Source organism: Cyprinodon variegatus, unplaced genomic scaffold (assembly GCF_000732505.1).
Source record: "Cyprinodon variegatus isolate N-32 unplaced genomic scaffold, C_variegatus-1.0 Scaffold131, whole genome shotgun sequence".
NCBI lineage: Eukaryota > Metazoa > Chordata > Actinopteri > Cyprinodontiformes > Cyprinodontidae > Cyprinodon > Cyprinodon variegatus.
In genome coordinates this window covers 1,164,958-1,188,084 of record NW_015150584.1, presented here as the reverse complement: position 1 = coordinate 1,188,084, position 23,127 = coordinate 1,164,958, and the positions used below count along the sequence as shown (strand labels likewise).

General features: G+C 37.7%; 2 protein-coding genes across 5 annotated transcripts in view; one reads left to right on the top strand and one right to left on the bottom strand.

The window, feature by feature from the left end:
• The window catches only part of LOC107085718 (ankyrin repeat domain-containing protein 24-like), a 24,668-nt gene extending 19,841 nt beyond the window's left edge, over positions 1-4,827 (top strand). For all 3 annotated transcript variants that reach the window (XM_015376209.1, XM_015376207.1, XM_015376208.1), the window contains 2 exons: positions 713-778; positions 1,406-4,827. In XM_015376209.1, the coding sequence (XP_015231695.1) occupies positions 713-778; positions 1,406-1,474 (135 nt within the window). In that variant the 3' untranslated portion in view covers positions 1,475-4,827. The remainder of the gene's footprint in view (positions 1-712; positions 779-1,405) is intronic.
• Positions 4,828-5,689: 862 nt separating this feature from the next.
• shc2 (SHC (Src homology 2 domain containing) transforming protein 2) lies at positions 5,690-21,175 on the bottom strand. Of its 2 annotated transcripts, none has more exons than XM_015376212.1 (13): positions 20,098-21,175; positions 15,639-15,709; positions 12,588-12,648; positions 12,004-12,123; positions 11,104-11,157; positions 10,869-10,920; positions 10,597-10,723; positions 10,159-10,339; positions 9,422-9,515; positions 8,601-8,768; positions 8,165-8,511; positions 7,942-8,093; positions 5,690-7,145 (listed from the first exon to the last, which is right to left on the bottom strand). In XM_015376212.1, the coding sequence occupies exons 1-12, from the start codon at positions 20,839-20,841 to the stop codon at positions 7,965-7,967; spliced, it is 2,148 nt and encodes a 715-aa protein (XP_015231698.1). In that variant the 5' UTR covers positions 20,842-21,175; the 3' UTR covers positions 5,690-7,145; positions 7,942-7,964. The 2 variants fall into 2 exon arrangements, with proteins under 2 accessions (XP_015231698.1, XP_015231697.1); XM_015376211.1 differs by having other exon boundaries at positions 7,932-8,093; positions 20,098-20,841.
• Positions 21,176-23,127: the final 1,952 nt, after the last annotated feature.

Below are 23,127 nucleotides of genomic sequence, written 5' to 3'. Positions count from 1 at the left end.
GAAAAAAAAGACGTTTAAGTGCGCCTTATAGTCGTGAAAATACGGTAGCTACTATTCTTATAATTGCTTTCGTGTTGACATTGGCATTGTAACCAGCAGTAGATGTTATTTTTTTTTGGGACATGTCAAAATGTATAAAACAATTATTTACATGTTATTGTTTTTCAGTAAAATGTTCAATTCCCGGCCTGGGGTCTTTCTGCATGGGCTTTGTATGTTCTCCCTCTGCATGCGTGGGTTTTTTCAAGGTACTTCTTCCACAGTAAAAACATTGGGATATCTAAATTGTCCTTCGGTTTTAGTGTGTGGGTGTGCACTGTTGCATGTCTCTGTGTGTCTCTGTGTTACCCTGCATCAGACTGGCGACATGTCCAGGGTTTACCCATCCTTTCGCCCATTGATTTTAAAAAAATTGCAGCTATGACCTTTAATAATTCCCAGACATATGTAGGAATTGTAGTAAACAGTGGACTTTCTCTTCGACTACAAGGTGTTTGGAGGGTGCACAACATGTTTCTTTTACATACAATCCAGACTCTTAGGGTCAGTAAAATATTTTGATGGCATAACATTTATAAAAAATATACATGCAAAGATACAATTTGGATTATGCTGCATAAGCTGCTTTGGAGAGATTTGATAGACACAAATAATAAACAAAACATCAGCCTTATCAGTATATTAATGATCAAAAACACTGTTCTTTTTGCAGGATTGGGAAAGAAAGCACAAACAAGTTGTGGCTGTGTACCGCTCCCATTTACTAGCAGCTGTACAGGTCAGTTGAGAACACACATGTGTACACACAAGATACAATAAAAGATGGCTCACTCTTATATTTTAAGTTGGGCAGATCTGGTTTTCCTCTTTGATATGAGTAATGGTTGCATCACATTTATTCTTTGTTGGATTGATAAATAATAATTCAATGTTTATATAGAAAACCCTAAGAACAAGGATTGTTGACTTACAATTTGAAAAAAAAAAAACTTTTTAAAATGAAAGAAATAAAATGACAGGCTCAAGAGACCAATTTATTGTTTTGATTAGTGTGTTACCATTTATGCTTAAAAGATTAGTAAACCACTCCCTGGTCTTCTCTCAAAATGACCTGAGTTGATTTAGTTTTTTAGTTTTTAACTGACATATAATATGTCGATGTACCGCCATGCTTGAACAGCAGTATCCTAAATAATACATTTAGAAATCAACAGGGCAGGGCACCTACATTTTCATAATTTAATGTTGCTCATAATATAGGCTATAACATACAGTAGAGGTTAAAAAAGCACAATATCTTCAGCTAAGAGTGAGATATTAACACTTTACTTTAGGTAACTGAATCAGAGATTTGTATACATTATAACGTTTCCCTTGTTATGGGCATTGCCACTGTACTGAACAGGGTCGCATGGATGAAGAGGTGCAACGTCTCCTGCTTCAAATCCTGAAGATGACACAGCAGGAACACTGAAGTCTCTGCACATCCCTACAACACATCTGCAGCGCCATTGCTTTAATCCATAGAATCAAGATAACAGAAACCTCAATCACAAAGCCAAACACAGCCAATCTGTGGTTGGACATTGCTGCATGTGTATAATATAAAACCTAAACCTAAAAGATTTAATGCCTGCATGAAAAGCAAATGTCAAGGGAATTAAAAGGGTTGCCTTTTTTTATCTGTATGATTTGATGATAGAAGAAATGTAGATACAGAGTGGGTATTTTGATCATGATTGTGTGACAAGATTTTACACAAAGTTGTTATAATTAAAAAGGAAAACAAATGCTCTGCTTGTAATATTTTTTATTAAAAAATCATTTATTTTCTTAAGGCTCTAGAATATCAGCCAACAGCAGTCATGTATGTTAACTCTGTAAAAGCTCCTTAAAGCTGACGAGAAGATGAAGCTTAATGCGGGGTAATTCTGGATGACAACCTGTCCTGCAAAAGGCCTCCAAATGTAGTAGAGATCTAACTTCCATCCAACAACCCTAGTATAGTTCAGATCAAACCACATTCTTATGTAAGAATAACCCTCTCAAATGCTGTCAGACTTAAATCCCACTGAGGATCAGTGGCTTTAACAGCTAAAAACTGCTGCTCACAGACAGCTTTCATTCAGTCCATCGGAGCTTACCCATTTTGCATAAAACTTGCCAAAATGTTTATATCTACGCAGGTATAAGTGGCAGAGAATATCTCTACAGTCCAACTGTAGTTAGAGCAAAGTGTGGTTGTTTTTAATATTCAGCGGGAGAGCTGAATACATTCATGTATATATGCTTAACAAAAGTTTTTGATTTTTAAATGTAAAAAAAACAGAGACAATCATGTCACACTTTGTGCTCTTTCTTCACCCAAAAACAAATCACAACCAACTATTTTGATTGGATATAAAAAAAAAATCTTTTAAATTATAAGGATAAACTTACATAAAGAAATGAAAACAATCAAATAATAAAAAAACAAAACATTAAAAAGGTACATTTTTTTTAAGTCAGGGAAGTGGAATTTATCAGTAATCCCATTGTTAAGCTTTGCAAAATGGCATTTTATCTACATAAGGTCAGGGCATTCACATTGTGTTGCTGTGATTTTTGAAAGTATTTAGCCCATTGAACTTGTCAACTTTTTTGCCACTTTTTAGGCTTCAAATATAAAGATATAAAATTGTACTTTTTTGTGAAGAATCAACAAGTGGGACACAATCATAAAATAGAACGAAATGCATTGGATATTGTAAACTTTTTGTACAAATAAAAAACTGAAAAATTTGGTATGCAAAATTATTCAGCCCCCTTGAGTTAATACTTTATAGCGCCACCGTTTGCTGCAACTACAGCTGCAAGTCGCTTGGGTTATGTCTCTATTAGTTCTTCACATAAAAAGACTGACTTTTTCCCATTCTTCCTTGCAAGACAGCTTGTATGGAGAGCGTTTGTGAAACGTATTTTGCAGTTCTTGCCACAGATTCTCGATTAGATTCAGGTCTGGACTTTAAATTGGCCATTCTAACACCGGGGTATGTTTATTTGTGAGTCATTCTATTGTAGATTTGTCTTTATGTTTCAAAATATTGGCTGGTTGAAAGATAAATCTCCATCCCAGTGTCAGGTGTCAGGTTTTCTTCCAGCATAGTCCAGTATTTGGCTCCATCCATCTTCCCATCAAATTTAACCATCTTCTCTGTCCCTGAAGAAAAGAAGGCCCAAACCATGATTCTGCCACCACCATGTTTGACAGTTGGGTTGTTGTGCGTTCAGGGTTATGAGCTGTAGATCTCTGCAGTTTATTCAGAGTGATCATGGGCCTCTTGGCGGTATTTCTGATCAGTCTCCTTCCATTTCACTATTATCCCTTGCACAGTGCTCCTTGGGATGTTTAGGGCTTGGGAAATATATTTTTGTATCCAAATCTGGCTATAAACTTGTGCACAGCAGTATCTTCGACCTGTCTGGTGTTTTTCTTGTGCTTTACGATGCTCTCTGAACTTTAAACAGAACCCTGATACTATCACAGAGCAGGTGCATTTATACTTTAGCTGAATTCTATTTATCATCATCAGTCATTCAGAGAGCCAAACTGATCTTCTGCAGAGTTTGCTGTACTGAAGATAAAGAGTCCGATTAATTTTTAAAGCCCAATCTTTAGTTTGTTATTTGTTAAAAAAAACCTATAAAAATATCGAAAACATTTCATTCCACTTCTTTACAAAATTACAATTTTATATCTTCATGTTTGAAAACTGAAATGTGGCAAAAAGTCAAAAAGTTCAAGGGGGCTGAAATGCTTTCGCAAAGCACCGTAATGTTGGATTAGCATTTCCTTTCTGAATTTGTCTATTTTTTTCTGGCATGCAAAGTGATTTTTATATCATGTTATTAAATATTACACAATGGCTTTCAGTGTAAGATTAACCAGCAGTAGAGGTCTACTAACGTACATAACATCAAACATAGGCTCTGATCCTTATATAAACCAATTATTTCACATCAGTACTAGCGGGAGAGTTTATCACTTAATTTGAGTCTAACTTGCTAAAGCTGGCAGTCCCAGTGGTATAAAGCTAGTAATGGTCAGAGGGAAGAATATTTTCTCTAGCATGTGTAGTTGAAATGCAACACCCCTGATTCTTTTCAGAGATGTTTTTAATCATTGCTAGACGTGGAGGATCTAAGTTATTGCAATTATCTCATGATTTATGAAGATCAGCACACATCTACATATTGAAATGACATGTTCTCCTGTCGTTCTCATTTTAAAGTCTGATTATGAAGAAAAGGCCTCCATCATCTAATATTTATAGAAGTAAAAAAGGAAGTCAGATTAAATGTATCTAGACACCTATAAACGTTGAAAAAGGGATTATTATAAAATGCTGTGTAAATTATCTTATTAAACTGTAAGCTAATAACTGTGACAATAGGTATTTTGTAAAGCAAAATGAAAAAAATATATATTTTTTTACTTAATTTTATAACAGAAAATCTTTTAAAATATTTTTTAAAGTTGAGATAATGCTTCTGTAATAAAAGATGCATTTATTTATGTTTTTTTTGCTCATCTTTTTTAGGGGGTTATAGTGAAGAGTTATGCGGTGAAAGGACAGGGATAACTGCTCAAAATTAAAAACACACACTTGTATGTATACCCTTTCATATTTGATTTATTGACTAAACTTAAGAAAGAAGGGGGGAAAAAATCTGGGAAATTCCTGAGAAAAAGAAAACAATTATTCACTTCCGATCTCTATGAAAGTCTGTAGCTTACCTCATTTATCTGTCAAACAACCAGAAAAACTTAAAGTACTACAGGGATAGGAAGGTGCTGAGCCACTTCCTGGTGTGCCTGAGGAGGCAATACAAAGGTGTACAGCCTAAATATAGAAATAATAACATGGTTATCAATTTAATGAGTTTCCTGAGCAGGGACAACATGAGTAATTGCACATCTATATCCCTATTTTAACATTAATCACAGCAGAGGAGAGCAAGCAGTTACACACAAAAGGAAAGGGCATCTTTTCTGAGGATCTCACATAACAGATTAATAATGAGACATTGGAAAGAGTGTGATTACCAAACAGAAAACTGGAACAGCTTACATCACTGTTTGCAAACAAACATATGAGCTTGATTATCCTCATCTTTCTTTTCTTTTTTTATTTGCATGGCAAGAAAATGTAGTCTTTTTCAATGAGGGCAGAACTGCACATTATATACACTCTGAGACAAATGCCTGCCAGTGTAGTTATTAAGGCACTGGGGGAAAAAAAAAACATGTGCAGGTCCCTCCTAACAAATAACCAAATACTTGAAACATTCATTTCATTTCAGTTAAAAAAGTAAAACTCATAAAGGTTCATTTAACTCCGAAATTTAGAAATTTTCATTCCTGTTCATTATCTAAAAGTCATGCAGTTAACAGAGATCCTAAAATTATGTTTCTCGAAAATTTGAAATCTAAATAAGAATAAAAACAAAAACGGTTTTAAAATAGAGATGCTGACCTGCAGAAAAGTCCAGTCATGCACCTTTAATATGAATTACTGCATCCATGTGAAGTGGCATGGATGTGATCTGTGTCTTACTTTACTGAGATGTTCAGGAGGCCCACATCCCCAATGTTGTTTCCTATGTGTCTCATACGTCTTTTGACAATTTCTCATCAATTCTTTCGGGGTTTTTTTTGTCTTTTGCCCAAATAAGCTCAGTGTTATAGTTATGTCTGGTGTGGCATTTTACACAGTGTGCACAAAATTCCTGCTAAGTAAGAGGAACAATTGAGTGTTCTAAAATTTTCTGGTAGAGGGCTACATTGGCAAGTGACTTCAGAAAACAGAGTACACCAACATAAGCAAATGACATGACACCCTAAGTCATTGGCTGTGGAAACTTTGCACTGGACCGTAGGCAGCTTTTGTCTCTTTACTCTTCTTCCAGACTCTGGGACCTACAATTAGAACAGTCCAGTCATTCTCGCATTTAACACAGGGAGGAGGCTTCTAACTTTGTCTCTCTTTTAGGAGGCTAGACAATATGAAACTTTTTCCTTCCACTGAATTTTCAAATAATATGCTTAGATACAGCACTCTGTGAACAACTAGCTTCTTTAGAGACAAACTCTTATCCCCTATTCTCTTTGCGGGGAGTAACCATCTGCTGGCCAGCTGTAGCTCAGCTGTCTTGTCTTATCGTTGCAAGTGACATAACATGGTCATAACATTTCTTGCTCTTAATTTATTAGTAGTATGAGTCCCTGCATTTCTCTGGTAATTTCCTTAGCTGTAAGGTTTATTCAGTAAAATCAACTAAATAAATGCTCAGATATGATATATCTATGGAATATATGAGTTTCACTTTTATAATTGTAATATGAAATTAAATTGTTTCTGGTAATATAATTTATTGAGATGTAGTAGTCAGTTAAAAACAAAGATGTTAGCTTTGACCCTGGATTTAGGATTCATCACTTAGTAAAGTCTGCTCTGGAGGCGGTACTCCTTACAAACAGCAACTGAGACAACGAACATCAACTGGAGTTTAAAATGTAGAAAAGCTTCATGTTTTCTTTATATATGGTGGCAAAAAGAGAAAATACAAAAGCTTTGCATCTGAGTGACTTCTCAGATACTGGAGACCGATTTACAAATAACAGTTGTTATGTCCCAAAAAGAGACTTTCCTTGATCTGCTTCTCATCATCCACCAATTAACGGTCCCTTCCGACATCTTTATAGAAATTAACTTTTCAATCTGAAAGCTGACATCTCTTGCTTTGATATCTGCACCAGCAAATCCCTTCCAGTTTGTGTTCTGGTGATGTTCATGGTTTGCAGAAGGAAAGGCCACTAACAGCGTAGTTGTGGATTTTTAGAAGCACTTCTCTTTAGTTATGGACGTTTACTGATGAGGTGTTGGTATTCTGCATTGTGGTTTGCTTAAGGTCTGCATGCTGAGGAGTTTATCTCGATAATCCAAAATGTGGTGTACCCTGGCAGCCAGAGGACTGAAACAACTTGACTTGATTCTTTGCTTTCATTTAAAGTACATCGTAGGCAAGGTAGTATGTGTCCTTTCAGGATAAAAACCCACCCAGTTTTTTAGGCTCAATGTGTCCGTGGGTGCAGAGGACTTCAGCTGTGGAGAATGAAGAAGAGAAATAGATGATGATTACTAAAAATATTTTATAGAAATGCAACAGAAAAAAAAAAACAGAATACATTTAAATTTAATACAAAAAGGTAAACGCTCCACCAAAGAATTGCATTTATATTTGGTTCTTTTTCTCTGATATTACCAAAGAAATTCCAGCAAATGACTTCATCAGGAAAATCATCTAATCCAGCTATATTATCAAGGCTATGATCTTTTGTTTTTGCTGAACATTAGAAAACAAACAGCATTGTGAACACCAAGCAGGACTTAGATCCGGCCAAGATGCCATAGTGGCATTAAAACCAACTGTTGAAAGAAGTCCAGAGTAAAAGCAACTGAAAACCTTTGGCAAAACCTTAATATTCCCGGATAGAGATATTCTCCACCAAAGTAAACAAATACAAAACAATAGTCTAATATTTAACAAAAAATTTGTCGTCTCCTTTGATGACTTTTGTGGAATATCAAGTCTAAATTCAAGTCTGCGTTTGAAATGTGAACAAATAATCAGAGGAAATAAGTAGTTTAACAAGGCACTGAAAAAATCTTATTTTGGGGCTTCTGAGCTATCTTTTTATTTTGACTGATTATTTTCCCTTGCATCTTTAAAGGCTATCTTTGTGTGTACAATCAATGTATATGAAGCAATGGCTGCTCTAATTGAATAGCTGATCGGTCAAACATGAAAAGAGTGTCAGTAACAAGCAGCTAATATCTGTATATAAAGAAAAATAAATGAAATTATGATCTCAGCTTTTAAACACATACTATTGTTTACCATCTCACGCCAACACATGATGCTCATGGTTTCCTCCGGACAGCCTGTTTAAGATGGAGCTCGCTTTCTGCTGCAACAATTGGCAACTCGTTCCGCAGGTGGTACGTTATAAGGTGGCTTATGCTGTCAAACAGCATGTCTTTCGTTCTGACCTATGTATAGATAAGCAGGTTTTAGGTTTATTTAAATCAGATTGGACTGACATGAACTGAAACAGACTTACCACTCCTTCTGGATCCACTAGCAGCAGGTGTTTGGGCAGGCCACAGTGCATGCCTGTTAGTACATACTGCCCAGTATTAGTGGTGCTCTCCCGGACGAGGAAATCTCCATCTCGAACCAGCAGTTTCTCTGCATCTCTCCGACTCATGCGGCTGTGGTACCACGTCTCCCTGCGGAGTTGCTCCTCATTTGGGGCCACAGGGGCCCTGCGTCTTGGTGGACTGGGCCACTGGTCCTCTAAGTTTCGAACCCCCCCTCCTCCAGCTTGTGAGCCAGAGCCTCCTGATACACTGGAGCCAGCAGCTCCTCCACAAGCCTCATGGAGCTTCAGCGCATCCTCGAATGGCCCTATGGAGTGACAGCAGGTATTCATCTTCAAATTCTCCACCTTAGCTTATCTCCAGGTTTATCTATCATAGATCGATCTAAAGACTCACTCATATCAAAGAGGTCTTTTTTAGGACTGTCATGTGCCCTGGCGCCTCTGTGTCCATCTGCTCCATGTGTTAGTGATTCAAGGTTTTCCAGGCTCTGTGTGTTTACATACTGATGCTCATCATAGTCCTTGCTGGCTGGAGGCTGACCATCAGCACACAGGTAACCATCTGTTGGAAACCAGTAAAACAAAATCCAGCTAAACCAAAGCTTTAAAAACTTAATTTATACATAATATTTGAACTAAATTTCCATTAAAACCAACATATTATTTTAATACACATTTAAAATTATGGCATCATAAAAATGTTATAAATTTAAAACTTAAAATCCAGACAAATCTTTTTTTTCTGTCATAGGAAATGAAATATAAACTATAAGAATAAAGTGACATATAGCATTATGAAAGAGGATTTCACTCATTTTATTTTATTATTTTTGTTTTGTTTTCCTTTTGACCTTTTAAATGCCTCTGATCCTAAGAACTAATCTTAATAGCAAACAACAAATACAAAAATGTTTTTTTTTATTGATGATTGATGAAAGAGAAATGTATCTAAGTCAACCTGGTGCTTTGTAGAAATATAAAATGACAATATAGATAATGAATTAATTTTGATCAAATGTATATTGATGGAAAGCTGATTTTTCAGATATCAAACCTAGGTCTGCTTTCCATCGGACCTTAACAAATAAATACTCCCTAACTCCATGGGGAAAAAAAAAAAAAAAAAAAAAAAATCACAACATCATGCCTAGATATAAAAAAATGTTTTCTAGAACTTTACCAGCAATTGCTACTTTCTGCCACAAGGTGTCTCACCTGAGCTACAGGTGGTCTCAGTGTCCCAGTGCAGCTCATAACAGAGTTGACCTGGTTGGTAGGATCCCTGCTCCCTCCTGCCCTGTGAGCCCATCTGTGAAGACAAACACAATAAAACAACACATGTGAAGATTTACTTTGTAAAATCAGAAAAAACTTGCTATGTCTTCACCATGTATTACAGTGATCAGGCACACAGTCCTTAAATATTCCCTAAGGCCCATCCAAATACAATTAACAAGCAGCATAGAGAACTAAATGGTTCCTGGTTTAATGTAATCATACATGTCTTTAATAGTTATGGTGCAGGTACATCAGGATGGTTATATAGCTTATTTAGGGAGGCGGTGGTGTAATTATCTTTGAATATTGTGGGGAAGAAGCAGACAAACACATTAGTCTCTTGTTTGAGGGATCCGAAGCCTGACACCCTCTGACTTCCTCGAATAAAGTGTCATCATAGACCAGATGATAAAGTCCAGATGTACTTTATAGAGCAACTATTAGATTGCAGGATATGACACTGCTGGCTGCTTCAATCAAATACTGAATACAAAAAAAGGAAACTTTATCAAAAAAGACCAAAGTTCATCTCTAAAACAGCTGTTTGTTCACAGAGTGCTGTATCCAAGCATATTGTTGGACTGTTCAGTGCATATACCGGTACAAAGAATTACAAAACTGTACCCAAATCCCCCAATGCGGTGGAATAATGTTTCCACAGCCATGGATCTCACCTGAGTTCCTGTCTTGTTCTGTGGCTGAGTGTGGATGTGACCCAGGAGGGCCCCGCTGGGCTTCAGCCTGGAGTCCACCACTCCTCCAACCGGAGGCTCCTTTCCAGGGATGCTGTTGTAGTAGTCGTGCTCAGATGCATCTTCATCCTCACCCCACACTGGCTCCTCTGTCCGAATAGGCCTGCAGTCAAATGCATATTAAACTCATGCATCTGATAAAGCATCACTCAATTTAATTCTTGCCCAACGTGTGAAAAAAAATCTGAATATTCACAGTTTTAAAATAACTTTAAACTAACACAAGAGTGGAAGAACTAACAGATTAAAATAATTAAAAAAAACTTTATGCAGCATGCAGTCCTGCAAAGTCTATTATTTAAGTTTCTTCAATGTTTGTTTTCTCATTCATCGGTTCATGCGTACAGTTGACTATGTTACCTCTCTGCAGATGAAATGGTTTTAGGAGGACTGTGGAGATACTGTTTGAACTGCAGCTCAAAAGCCTGGCCAATGGTGCTGATGACACTTTGGGCCAAACCATCCGAACACTCCAAGATGTGACATGCTGTAAAAAAAAAAATCCTAAAGATTATTAATCCATGCAGAAAATAAAAACAAAATAAACATATCATCTCTATGTGAAATATAACAGTGAGGATTCATACCATTAAATAAAAGCAAAATAGCAAAAGTACATGTAAACAGCTTACCTCTTTGATTTACTGGGTCTTTGGCTACATATGCAACATAATCTGGTGTGTCCTGCAGCAAAGAAAATGGAAAGTCCAATTAGACCAAACATAAATCAGAGGTCTTTAAATAGATTTATTGATTTTTTGGGTCACAAGATTGGAAAGCAGTGAAATATAACTGATGTTGTTTTTAAAGATTAAAAAAATGTCAAATAGCAGAGACGTTTGGGAGGGTTAAAATTGCTTTACTTACTGTGTCTCCTCCAGAGGCAAATGAGATGGACTGCATGGGATGGTGCGCAATCACCTACAACATACACATAGCTTTAAGATGTAAAGATAGCAAATTTAACAATCATGTCTTCCTAATATATTCGTGCAGTTGTGTACATTATTATGCAACAACCACATTTTTCCTAGTAATAGAAAGCAACGATCTACAGTAAATGCACAACTTTAAGGCACTCTGGAGCTCAGTGTGATAGAGTTCTATGGAAAACAACCTACAGATCAAACACCACTTACACATACTTCTCAACAATAGCTGTAAGTAATCTGTAAATCTTTTATCTGCTACTATCTGTCATTATTTATCCTTTATTATAACACCAATAATATACATATATATAATACATGTGGTAACTTTCCAGTATAATCTGTATATTGCTTCCATATTTATTTATTTATAGCCTCTTACAATTACTCTCTGTCTATGTATACCATTTATAGTCCATGCATTCAATGTCTCTACATGTAAATAAATATTTTTAATCCTGTATAGCACTTCTGGATAGATGCAAACTACATTTCGTTGTTTTATACTTGTGACAGTGTAATGACAATAAAGTTGAATTCTATTCTATTCTGTATGTCTGAGTGGGGAAAGAAATTCAGAACCCAAATAAGTGTTAAGATAGGGCAATGTGTGGTTATGTTTTTGTTTCTCCAGATGTGTGGCATTAAACATCAGGCTAAAATCACTGTTCAGGTTTCCAGCATGGTCTAGATGAAAAAGGGTTCTGTGTAGTTCACATTTTGCATCCTTGATCTTAAAATGCAGGAAAGCTGGGTGTAATTTCAGCATTAGGGAGCAACATTTCAAAAGTAAAGCAACGATCAGATTTAAGCTTGTATTAATCATAGAGGATCTTACCTGTCGTGTAGTTGGGATGAGCAGGCCAAGGCCATCTATAGAAATATTCACAGCGATGCTCATGCCTGCAAATCGCAGGTTACTCTTTCCCATGACTGACTGCAGAGCTTTGCTTGGTACCTAAATGTTAAAAAAACATTCACATTTTTTTTATTGTTGGACAGAAATCTTGGATCCTCAGATATAAGTTTTCTTGCTTTTATGAATAACTTCTTACAGTCTTGTCAAAAAAATTTGGAACTCTTTAATCGGTATTTATGAATTAAATCTCATACAAACTGGTGTGAAAGTTGGCCAAAAGAGTTACTAAAAAAAAAGGAAAATAATAAGGTTTGGCCAGACAAGGATTATGTCTTGAAATGATACAGTTTGTCACATTAGCTGTTTTTTATGTTTCACCTGCAGATGTTGGTGAAACATAAAATATAGCTGTAGGCGTTTGTTTGGACTTCCTAATGATCGTTACCTCCATCAATTATTCATTTTATTCTTTTAAGTAAGTAGTTAAAACAATCTAAAACACTACTTATCATAAGCACATGACACTGCTACATATTTATAGTAGATTACTGTTTACCACTGACCTTTTTCCTCCAAGCCCCCTTTCCTCCAGGCACTGCCTCACAAAGTCTGTTGATGGCTTCCCTGATTAAAAGAATGAGAAAAAAGGATGCAGGTCACATTAAAGACAATGCTGACCATTGAGTACCAGCTACTCATAACTCAAAGAAATGTGTTTCAAGTATAAAGAGAACTGTTGAACTGTAAATTATGAGGAAATGCAGGGTATGACTTGTAGACATGCCTGTTTCCTAACTCCAAATTGCATAGATCTGTTAAAATTCAACAGTCAACATTTTTTTTTCTGCTATATTGTTCACAAACTGATCTGTAAAATGTGTCTTTAACGACTGTGTAGGATTACAGAAAAAATACTGCTATGAGGTCATGCACAGCAGGCACATTCTAACTATGTTTATATTCGCACAAGGAATCTGTCTTTGCAGAATTGCATCAATCCTGCAGTGGGACAGCTAAAACCTATGGGAATGGCAGCCTGTAAGGGGTACTTAAAGCCAGAAATCCCAGTGTGTCTCTGATGGTGTGGATTAGGCAGAATGTAGCTTGGAAGCTGGAGTTTGCGATATAACTGAGAGGGAACAGCAGGGACTGAAATCAACCTGCCCGCATGGCCCTATTCAGTGGCTTAAATATTTAAAAAGCAGCGTCCCGGGCCTGGTCTCATGTGAAGGTCTTCTCAGGGATTTTTGAAAAACACCACCACATTCAAATGACTCATGCTGATGAAAGCAGAGGGAGGAGGAGGGGGAGAGAAAGAGAGACGCGCTGTTGTTGTTATTGTCTGCAGTCCTGGTCTTTCCTGTCCATCCTGGTATCTAAACGCTGAGCTGCGTTATAAACAATGTTATTTTAAACAGCATGACTGAAAGCCCTGTAGGGAAACGGCAACTCCGTCAAATTTAAAAGCTGTAATAAACAAATATCTTGTTTATAAGCTAATACAGGTTTTAGAGTGAAAAGTACACTTTTGAATTGCTTCACTATATTTTACACTACATAATCAATATCACGTAAATTATGTGGATGGGAAAATAGGTCAAACACAGTTTATTGCATAATTATTTACACTAATTAAACCTATGCACATTTTCTCACTACTATAGCTTTTTATCTGACTGACATACAAAAAATGCATAACATCATGCATAATTGTGAATCTGAGGAAAAAGTGAATGTCTTGCATATATTTCTGTTCACCCTCAGTAGTCAGTACTTTGTAGAACCACTTTCCACTATAAGAAGCTCCTTCTCTATTCCAGTCTTGCACATCTAGTTTTTCTCTCCTCTGATCTATTTGCATTATATCTCAAGCTGTCTGTAAAGATAAATCTTAAGTCTTTCCACAGACCCTCGGCTGAATTAACTGTTGGAGTTTATCTTAGTAACTCAAACACTGTTTTTATTTTAGGTCTTGCTCTATGTTTAAGTTTGTTCTGCTGAAAGTAAATACTCTGTCTTAAGACTTTTGCAGCCTTAAAGACTTTTTTTCAGGATCATGTATATCTAGAACTCTCTTCCTATCAACTCTAACCAACTCTTTTGTGGCTGCTAATAAAAAAAAAGCATCTCCAACACATAATATTGCCATTACCATGATTCGGTTTTAGGATGGTGTGTTCACTGTGACATGCAGTGCTTGTCTCAATGTATTTTATCTGACGAAACACCTGCATTTAGGTATTTTATGTCTCCAACCTGACTTTTGCCACACAAAAAAAGCTGATGCCTTACTTTAAAAAACATTGTTTTTCTTGTAGGCTGTTGTACTTGTAGAATACTGTACTGTAATCATATTATTCTACCCAAGCTGTGAATCTCTGCAGCTCTCCAGAGTTAACATGAAGTCATCTTTTGATTGCTAATTTAATCATTGCGTGGGCCATGAATTCTTCATTTTGTCATTCTCTTAAGTTATGATGGGAAGAAAACAAACAGCGCCCTTTCTTGTAACTTAATCCAGCTTCAAGCTCCTTCACAGCTCATTTCCAACCTGACTGGTTATTTCCCTCTTTCTCATGATGCTGTTTATTTACTAATGTTGATAAAGAGGTGACATTTATTTTGCATGGCACTGTGCTGCCAGAATCAAGGAGGCATTTTTTTTACTTAATGTTTTACTCATTTATGCTGATCTTAGCAAGCAAATTTAGTAACAACACAAAAGGGAAATAAAGCTCAGAAGTTAGAATTGGTGCACAAAACCATAAGCAGCCTGAACAGCTGCAGTATGGTTCATGTCGGTTTCTTTTCCTTTGCTGCTTTGTTTTGATCCCCTTTAACCTCCTCCAGTCTCTCAAAAACTTGCAGCCAAACACATTATCCAACAGGGTGCGTTCACAGAGACCACTGCAGCTTTCCACTGTCATTAGCAAACATCATCAATTATAGATCTCCTTTTTCTATCACTCCATCTCTGATGCATCTTCCTTCTCCTCCTCTCCCATTGCACTTAAGCTTTGGATGCATGGTAGGCTCAGATTACTAACAATCGATTGTGAAAGGGAGATGGAGGGAGAGAGAGGTAGGGGAGGAGAGACAGAAGGAGAGGAGGAGCGAAGGGGTGGGGGGGTGGGGGGGAGTGCTGCTTCTCTGAGGTTGAGGATGACAACAAGATCACATGCAATGCAGGAAAAAAGAATGAAACTCACATGCAAAGAGTTTCAAGTCTGAACTCCTCATAAGTAAAACAGCGGCGGTTGTCTCTGAACTCTGGCAGACACCAAACAGGACTTCTTTTTTGAAATAGTTTCATACTTCGGGAATGTTGTCTGGTATTCTTGTAGATTCTTGCTTATGCAGAATATTTAAGGGAAGCTGCCAAAAGCTAAATGACTTCAGTTATGGTAATTAAAATAGGTAACATATACATTCATAAAAAAAACTCCACCATTAGTATGCATATTTAAGTATTTGCTTTTAGAATAAATTTAGCACTTGGCTCTAACCACTTGCCTTATTAAATATTACAGCCATGGACGTGTAAATAAACGCTCTACATCTTAGATTGAATTCTCCTGACTCACCATATTCAGTAAAGATAGTTGCTGGCTTACCTTGTCACCTGAGTCCGTGTATTAAAGTCCAGGGAGCGCATTGACTTCAGCACCTCAATGCAACCCATGTACTACAAAGAAAAAAGGTTTAATCATCACTCCCATTCAGATGTCATTTTATATCCAAAGACTAACCATTAAAGCATGCCTCTACCACTGCTGTGCCCTAATGGCTGTCAAATAAGGGAGCTAACGGCACTTTGACTAGATTAGCATCACTAAGCTCCAGACTGTGCACAAATTGCAGCTTCAGGGCCCTCGGGGGAGACCTTTACAGTATGTGGGAGGGAGTTTGATCCTACAGGTAGTGCAAGTGGGAAAGCATTTATTATTACTCCCTTAAAGGGAGCAAAATCTGTGAATTTCTGTTTGTCTGCTACAATTATTTGGGCCAAATCCCACCGTTTAGGTGTTGCATTAAGTAAACCCTGTGTCATTTTTTGTTTCATACAGTACCTTATAAAAGTATTCATACTTCCTTAAAACCATAATTCTCAATTTATGTAATTATTTCCAATAGAGATGCACTGTAAACATTAATATCTGTAAAACTATTTGGTAAAATGGACCTGATAATAGCGGCAAAGGTATTCTGTCTATATCTATAATACATTTAAGTTAGTTTAAGAATATCTTACACAACAAGAATGTTTACCTTCTAATGAGCATTTATCTTTGACATAAGTACAGAAAATTTGAACTCTAGTGGTTTTCAGGATGGACTTTGTCCTGTTAAGATGATTTATTGTTTTAATGACATGCTTTTTGACTCTAAGTTACCTTTTGGGATACCCATGTGTATATTCGTACATATTATACATGCATGTAAAGATGAGCTAATGGCAGTGTCTCACAAAATCACCAATAATGGTGAGAACATTAAAGAAAAGTTCTGGTATGAGAAAAGGATTGGGATGTATGGATATACAAATTCAAATATTGAATGTGAAAAACTGTGGACCAGTGCATCTCTAGTTATCATTGCATTATTACATGGAAAGAAAAAATGTACATTCACTTCATTTTTAGGAGAAGAAAAAACAACAAACTATTTTGGATGCAATTACTTTCAGGTCAATTGGCTTTAATCTGAAAATCTCCAATAACAGTCCAAATTTATTTTAACACAAATCTAGCTATTCTGTAAAGGCCTTAGAGGACAGTGATGAACAAATAACATAGCAGAGACAAAAATAACACAACAGACAGGTAAAAAGCAGAAAAGACGTTGGGCGACAGTGATGGCGGATGTACAGGAGTGTTCCCTGCAACTGGATGGGTTGTCAGTGCGACCCCGACTCCAGCTTTAAGTGTCATTGTGTCCTTGGGCAAGACACTTCCCCTGCACTGCCTACTGATGGCGGTTGGAGGAACTGGTTGCACCAGTGTACGGCAGCCTCGCTTCTGTCAGTGAGCCCCAGGGCAGCTGTGGCTACAATGTAGCTTACCACCATCAGTGTGTATGCGTGTGTGTTAATGACTTAATGTAGTGTAAAGAGCTTTGGTCAAGTCTTCTGACTTTAAAAAACACTATATAAGTACAGGCCATTTACCATTTACCATTTAAAACAAGGTTGGTTTCTAAACAATACATTTTGAAATCTCACAAATTATAAATCAATACCCTACAAGGTTGCAAAGGGTATGGCACAACAAACCAACAAGAAAATGCTGTACCATGAAACTTATAGCTTGTGCAAAGAAAAACTTGATCAAAAAAGCAGTCAAGAGTCCTTTTGTGGGAGGTGAAGAAATCCATAACCCTTATAGGAGAATCTGTCAACAGGAAACCATCGGTTGAGCATTTCACAAATCTCTAAAGCTGTTTCTGAAGAAATCTAGTATTTGGGAAAAGGTTCTCCAGTCACATTTCACCAATGAACTTTGGATCAACATGCAAAGCATTCAGTCTGATGGAAAAACAAAAACACCATGCTCATGCTGAAAATATGGTGGTCAGTTGATAGAAAGATGACGGGGTTAAATGCAGGGCAATTATGGAAGAAAAACCCTCCTACAGGCTGCAAATGGCTGCAACTCAGAAAAGGTCCCCCAAAATATACAGTCAGGCAACAATCTAAAAACCAACCTTTTGTTTTTTTTTTATCTTGCTGTGTTTTAGACATAAATCCTCAACAACATACAGGACATTGACGTTTGTGGATGTATACAGGTCCAAGGGAAATGAATGGTTTTTCAAGGTGGTGTGGTTAAGGAAAAAAGCATTTCTTTGCAACAAATAGCAAACCAGCAGAGTCTAAGCAGCACAAACAGAACCCCTGAGTCTAAATAAGCTTAATGAGCTTTCTAATAAGATTTTGGCTTAAGGGAAGTTTTCCATCAAGAAGATTGTTCTTTTTTTTTTCATCTGCTGATGCAACAATCTCCACACCCCCAACCTTTCTCTATCATCCTCATGTTGTCCTTTCGGGATAAAGCACAAATGTACAAGGTATGCAAGGTTTTCAAGATGCATTGCTTTGAAATGTAACAATACAAGCATCCTCTTGTTAAATTCTGTTGTAGCTGTCTTCCCTTTGAGATACATCCTTGTAGCTGTATTGTTTGTTAAGCCAGGAAGTCATAATTCATATGCTGAGGCAGTGCAACAACAAGAACAACAATATCTGTTGCATAATGTCAGATAAACAAGCATTTTTTGTTTCTTCTGAGTGGGGGGTAAAATATTTTTTTACACTGCATAGGTCGCTTTAAATGCGACTCTTGTGCATAATATGACAGCTAAGAAAAAAATTGTAATGAAACAGCATAAAAACAGTTTGATGCATGTGTATTGATGATAGCCGCTCTGGCAGCTGCAGTGCTTGTTTTAATGGCTGCTGCAGTGCTCTGGCTAACAGAGATGGCAGATGCAGGGGAGACACAGCACGTGGCATATCTAAGTGGACACCAGGAAGATATAAACACATTACTAAGAAAACCCAAATGTCTGCCAAGAAAAAGGCTGGACATCCGCATATGAATGAATAACTCAATATTTAGGAACAGAAACCGAGAGAAAGATGCTAACTGTGGCGGTTAAAGAGAAAAACAGATTTGTTGTCACTCTGACACTTATGCATGAATTGAAATGCATATAGTAGGTAATAAATCCTCCTATTTTCTAAATTGCCTCTTATATGTCCTCCGTCAGGATCACATCACGCTAATGAGTGACAACAACAAGCTCTTAGAAACACTCTTGGATCATCAACAGAGACGTCGATCAGAGATAAGAAGAGCCCTCCATACCAGGCTCAGAAAGCAGAGCATTGGGATGAGAAATTCCTTCTATAAAACATTCAGACCTCCTCTGCAACTGATCCAACTGCCTCATCCTCGTCACATGAGGCAAATGACTGTGATTACATGTAATTGAATATAGGACTGAATGGTGCTCACGTAATGTCATTAGAAAATGCGCTTGGGGCTCCAGACTGCAGTAATCAAGAGCCGTGTCATTAAGTTTGAGGATGAGGGGGAGAGAGCAGAGGTGAAGAGTCATCAAGGAGGACGCCATGGGCATCACTGAATAATAAACATAAGCAACTGATAATGCATTCAGAACCATCGGATTTATGAGATTTATCATCTGGCAATTACTTCATGTAGCTGATTTCGCTCATTGTTATTAAAACTAGCACGTTTTTTATTCTTTAAGGTATACATTATCCCCCTTCCTAAACAAATAAGGAGACTCATATTTCAGATGATTAGAGAAAAAAATTCCGGTATGAAATCTTTACATTCCCAGCACACATACAAATAAATGAAAACAAATTCAAAGAGAACCTCTTCCACAGTGTCTGATCAAAGTCAGTCAGATTGTAAGCTCCATAAACATCTTTTGTTTTAAATACAGTGTGACAAACACCATATTTACTGGCTGAACAAAGTGAAGTGTGGCTGAATAACAATAGTTTCCACAGTTAGGACACATAATTTTATGGTTTATTTTTCCCCTCCCTGACGCCTGAGTGCAGTCATGATCCAGCCTCTTAACCAGCAACACCAGCCGTCTATTTGGATGAAATTATCTATTCCCTCGGCACTGCCACATGAGCTGCATAACAAACTGCCTGCTGTTGTGATGCTTTTGTTTGCTTGTTTTTTTTCACATTCGGAGGAATAAAACCTAAAGGCTTGCAGCCTAGATTTTATTTTTTTCCCAGGGGAGTGTTACTTTAAAGATGGAATTTTGTTTTTTGCTTCAAAATCATCCAATTTTCTTTTTTTCTTTTTAAATTTTCTTTAGATTTTTTTTTTAAACACTTGCATTACTTTTTGTGTATAAGCACATTGATGGGTGATGGTTAGGGTGGCATGCTTTGATGCATAAATGAGAAACATTTACATCAGCCAGGTAGAAACAGATTAGATCATCACTACAATAATCATTCCTATACCTGCTAAACTAGATATTTCTTTTTATTTCTTTTTTTATTTCATATGTACTTACCCTGACAATGTAAGAAGCTCCTTGCCCCACAATTTTCTTGTCAGGGTGCAGCCAACCCTGAGAGGGTTTGTGGATGAAGCTGCCCTTCGTATGGAGGTCCTCTCCCCCCAGCCACATGCCTTCAACCCTTGTCCTGCGATTCATTCCTGATCTGGAGCTGCTGGAAACACTGGGGCTCACCATGACCTCTGCTGCGACCCCAAAGCCTTGTCCTCCTGGACTGCCAGAGGGTGCAGCTGCTGCTACTGCCCGCTGCCCTCGGATGGCCTGTAAGGAACAGGGGGTGACACAGACAGGGTCACAAGAGTTTAGTACGGCCGCAAGGCTGGCCACGGGGCCACTGGCTGAGCTTGCCCCGCTGATCCTGCTTGATGATGAGGAGACTGAGCCCTGGGAGGAAGCTGTCTTGGTTGAGTCCTTGCTAGAGCTGGATGGGCTCCTGCTGAGCAAGGAATTGGAGAACTTCCATTGGGGCATCCTGGGGATGAGCATGCAGAAGGTTGTGGTGACCTCTTGTTCCCCATCTAGGCAGGGGGAGTCTGCCAGGGCTGCAGCCCCTGCAGATGAGGAGGACCGAGCACTGGGATCCAAAGGAGGCAAAGGAGGCAGAGGCAGACTCTGCGCGGAGGAGGAGACCACCGGTGTGGCCACTACTTTGCTGCTCATGGTTAAGCTCTGCATCAGGTCATCGGAGGAGGTTACAGACTCATTGCGAAAGCGGTCATACTTTGGCTTAAGGAGCATGCCCGGAGGAGCCGCCTGAAGCAGAAGCTGAGAGAGAGGATAACTTTCAGAAGATAGAGGGGAGAAGGGTAAGGGGAGGGGGGAGGGACGGAGCAATGGAAGCAGAGGAGAAACCAGAAGAAAACAATTTCCCCAGCTGAGTCCTATATCCTTGTCAAAGACACTTTAGTGCTGTGTGCACCTCCGCCGCTATGACACTGTCCCGCTCTCATGCTGCTGCTGCTGCTCTCCTCCTCCTGATCTAAATGGGCCCGCTTCCTCTCCCTTCCTGGGGATAGATGTGCTTTTGACTGTCTCTCCTCCGTGGTGGATGATGTCATTGGCCCGAGAGCCCTGCCCTGCCCAGCTGCTCCCAGACTACTCGCTGAAACACACATGCTTTAACCGCCCTCCTCCAAGACACAAACACACGCATTCTGCAGATTACCTGCTCCTCTACATAAAGGAATATTAAGAAACTTTCAGGTTATTTAGAGGTGGAATTATATCATAGGATTCAATGAAAAAAAGCAATGAGTTTATAAAATAATTCCTGCTATTCTTATAGTACAGAGGTTGAAATATAATTATACATGGTTATTTAGTGGGATATCCTGCATTTAATAAAATTTTAAATTATAATGAAGTAACCTAAATATTCAAACAAAGAAAATAGCTATGCTAGCCTGTTTTTAAATTATAGTAAATATAAACTCTTACATGTGTTCTAGATATCAGAATAAGACTCATCCAATTAGTTGAAGTGAATTTTGCATGAGACAGCATGATCTTATTTCACATAAGCTATAGAGAAAAACCTAACAAAAGGAACAATGCAGTCACCACCTAAAAGGACCACACATCTGACAGCATCCACCCTTTTCCATCTGCTTGGATTGCCCCCACCCCTCTCCTCTACCTCTCTGGGGAGCAATCAGCCATCTCAGCGTGACCCTTTTAGCTCTTCGCTTGCACCCTCCCCTGTGTGTTTCTCTAATTCCCTGCCATTTCTACTCTCTTTTCTACTCTTTCATATCGAGCAGAGATTAACTTAATTAACCATAACATTATGTCCAGTCCAGGGATGGCCAAAGGAGAAAGAGTGTTTACCAGGGTGTGCTTATTGGGATATCTTAGCTTTCATGATGAAATTAGGCATATTTCTGGATAGTTGTTTTTTTTTAATAATAAAAAAAAAACAATCATTACACAAAATGTTATTTGAGGTAAACTATATCCTCTAACCCTAGTTGGCACACTACTGCCCTTCTAATGATGTAACTGGGGGAAGCAACTTCTTTATAAGTAGGGCAGAACAATTTTGCCAAAAATCAAATTTGCAATTATTTTCAACCAATATTACCATTCCCTTGCTATTTTCCTTTGCACTAAGCGCAAGGATGCAGATGTTTCTATCAAGGGTTTCAGTTTATTTATGACCTAGAAAGCTTGCTTTTCCGGAATCCATTGATGTAGGACTTTACTGTAACCTTTCAGTGAAAAAGATCTTGCATACTATCATGCATGGCTCTGCCTGCTAGCTGCAACTCTCTCTTACCTTCTACGTGGCACCAATCCCACCTCATTTACTTCCACTTAATGGGCTGCAGTTAGAACCTTAGTTTTTCTCTTGTTAAGTGGAATGTGAATAAAATTGAGAATTGCAATTCATTGCCCAGCTCTAGTATTAAGGTTAAAGTTGTGAATGAAATGTGTGGAAAATCTGAATGAAGGGGCAAAGTAACAAAATGAATGTTGCTTACGTTATCTGTCAGTTATTTTAATATTATTTTGGTTGTTTTGTTTGCAGAGACATAGCAAAAAGGTTAATCTGAAATCAAAATCAGATAGCTCCCTGTAATGTAAGGAACAGAGGCTTATACAAACAGTTACAGAGGTTACAGAAGACGTTCACATGTAGTCTTTTGATATATTACTATGATTTTATGTAATATGTTTGCATCTTTCAGATGATTTTCTTGATAGAACAAAAACAATGGAAAAAGGTTTTTCAAAGTGCGTTACTTTCTACTTCTTGTAATTTAATCCTCTTCTATCAGCCAGTTTTTTTTAGATATGGCACAGGCCACAAAGGAACAGTTCAGATTTTTGGAGTTGGGATTCTGTTTAAATGTTATGTGCAGCAAATATCTTCCCTGTATCAGATTATGATTTTAATTTGATGCAACAACGACCGGTTTTCCAGCAAATTCATAAACAAATGAAGAATTTAACAATTCTAAAATAAAAATGTCAGAGTTTTACACACCCAAATGTTATTGAAATATTAAACCGTCATCACTTTTT

Coding starts and splice junctions, on each gene's coding strand:
- shc2 (XM_015376212.1), bottom strand. CDS start 20,841: ATGCTCCTTAAGCCAAAGTATGACCGCTTTCGCAATGAGTCTGTAACC. Junction 12,124..12,587: donor AGGGGGCTTGGAGGAAAAAG/GTCAGTGGTAAA, acceptor TTTAACATTTAG/GTACCAAGCAAAGCTCTGCA. Junction 8,769..9,421: donor TGAGACCACCTGTAGCTCAG/GTGAGACACCTT, acceptor GGTTTCCAACAG/ATGGTTACCTGTGTGCTGAT.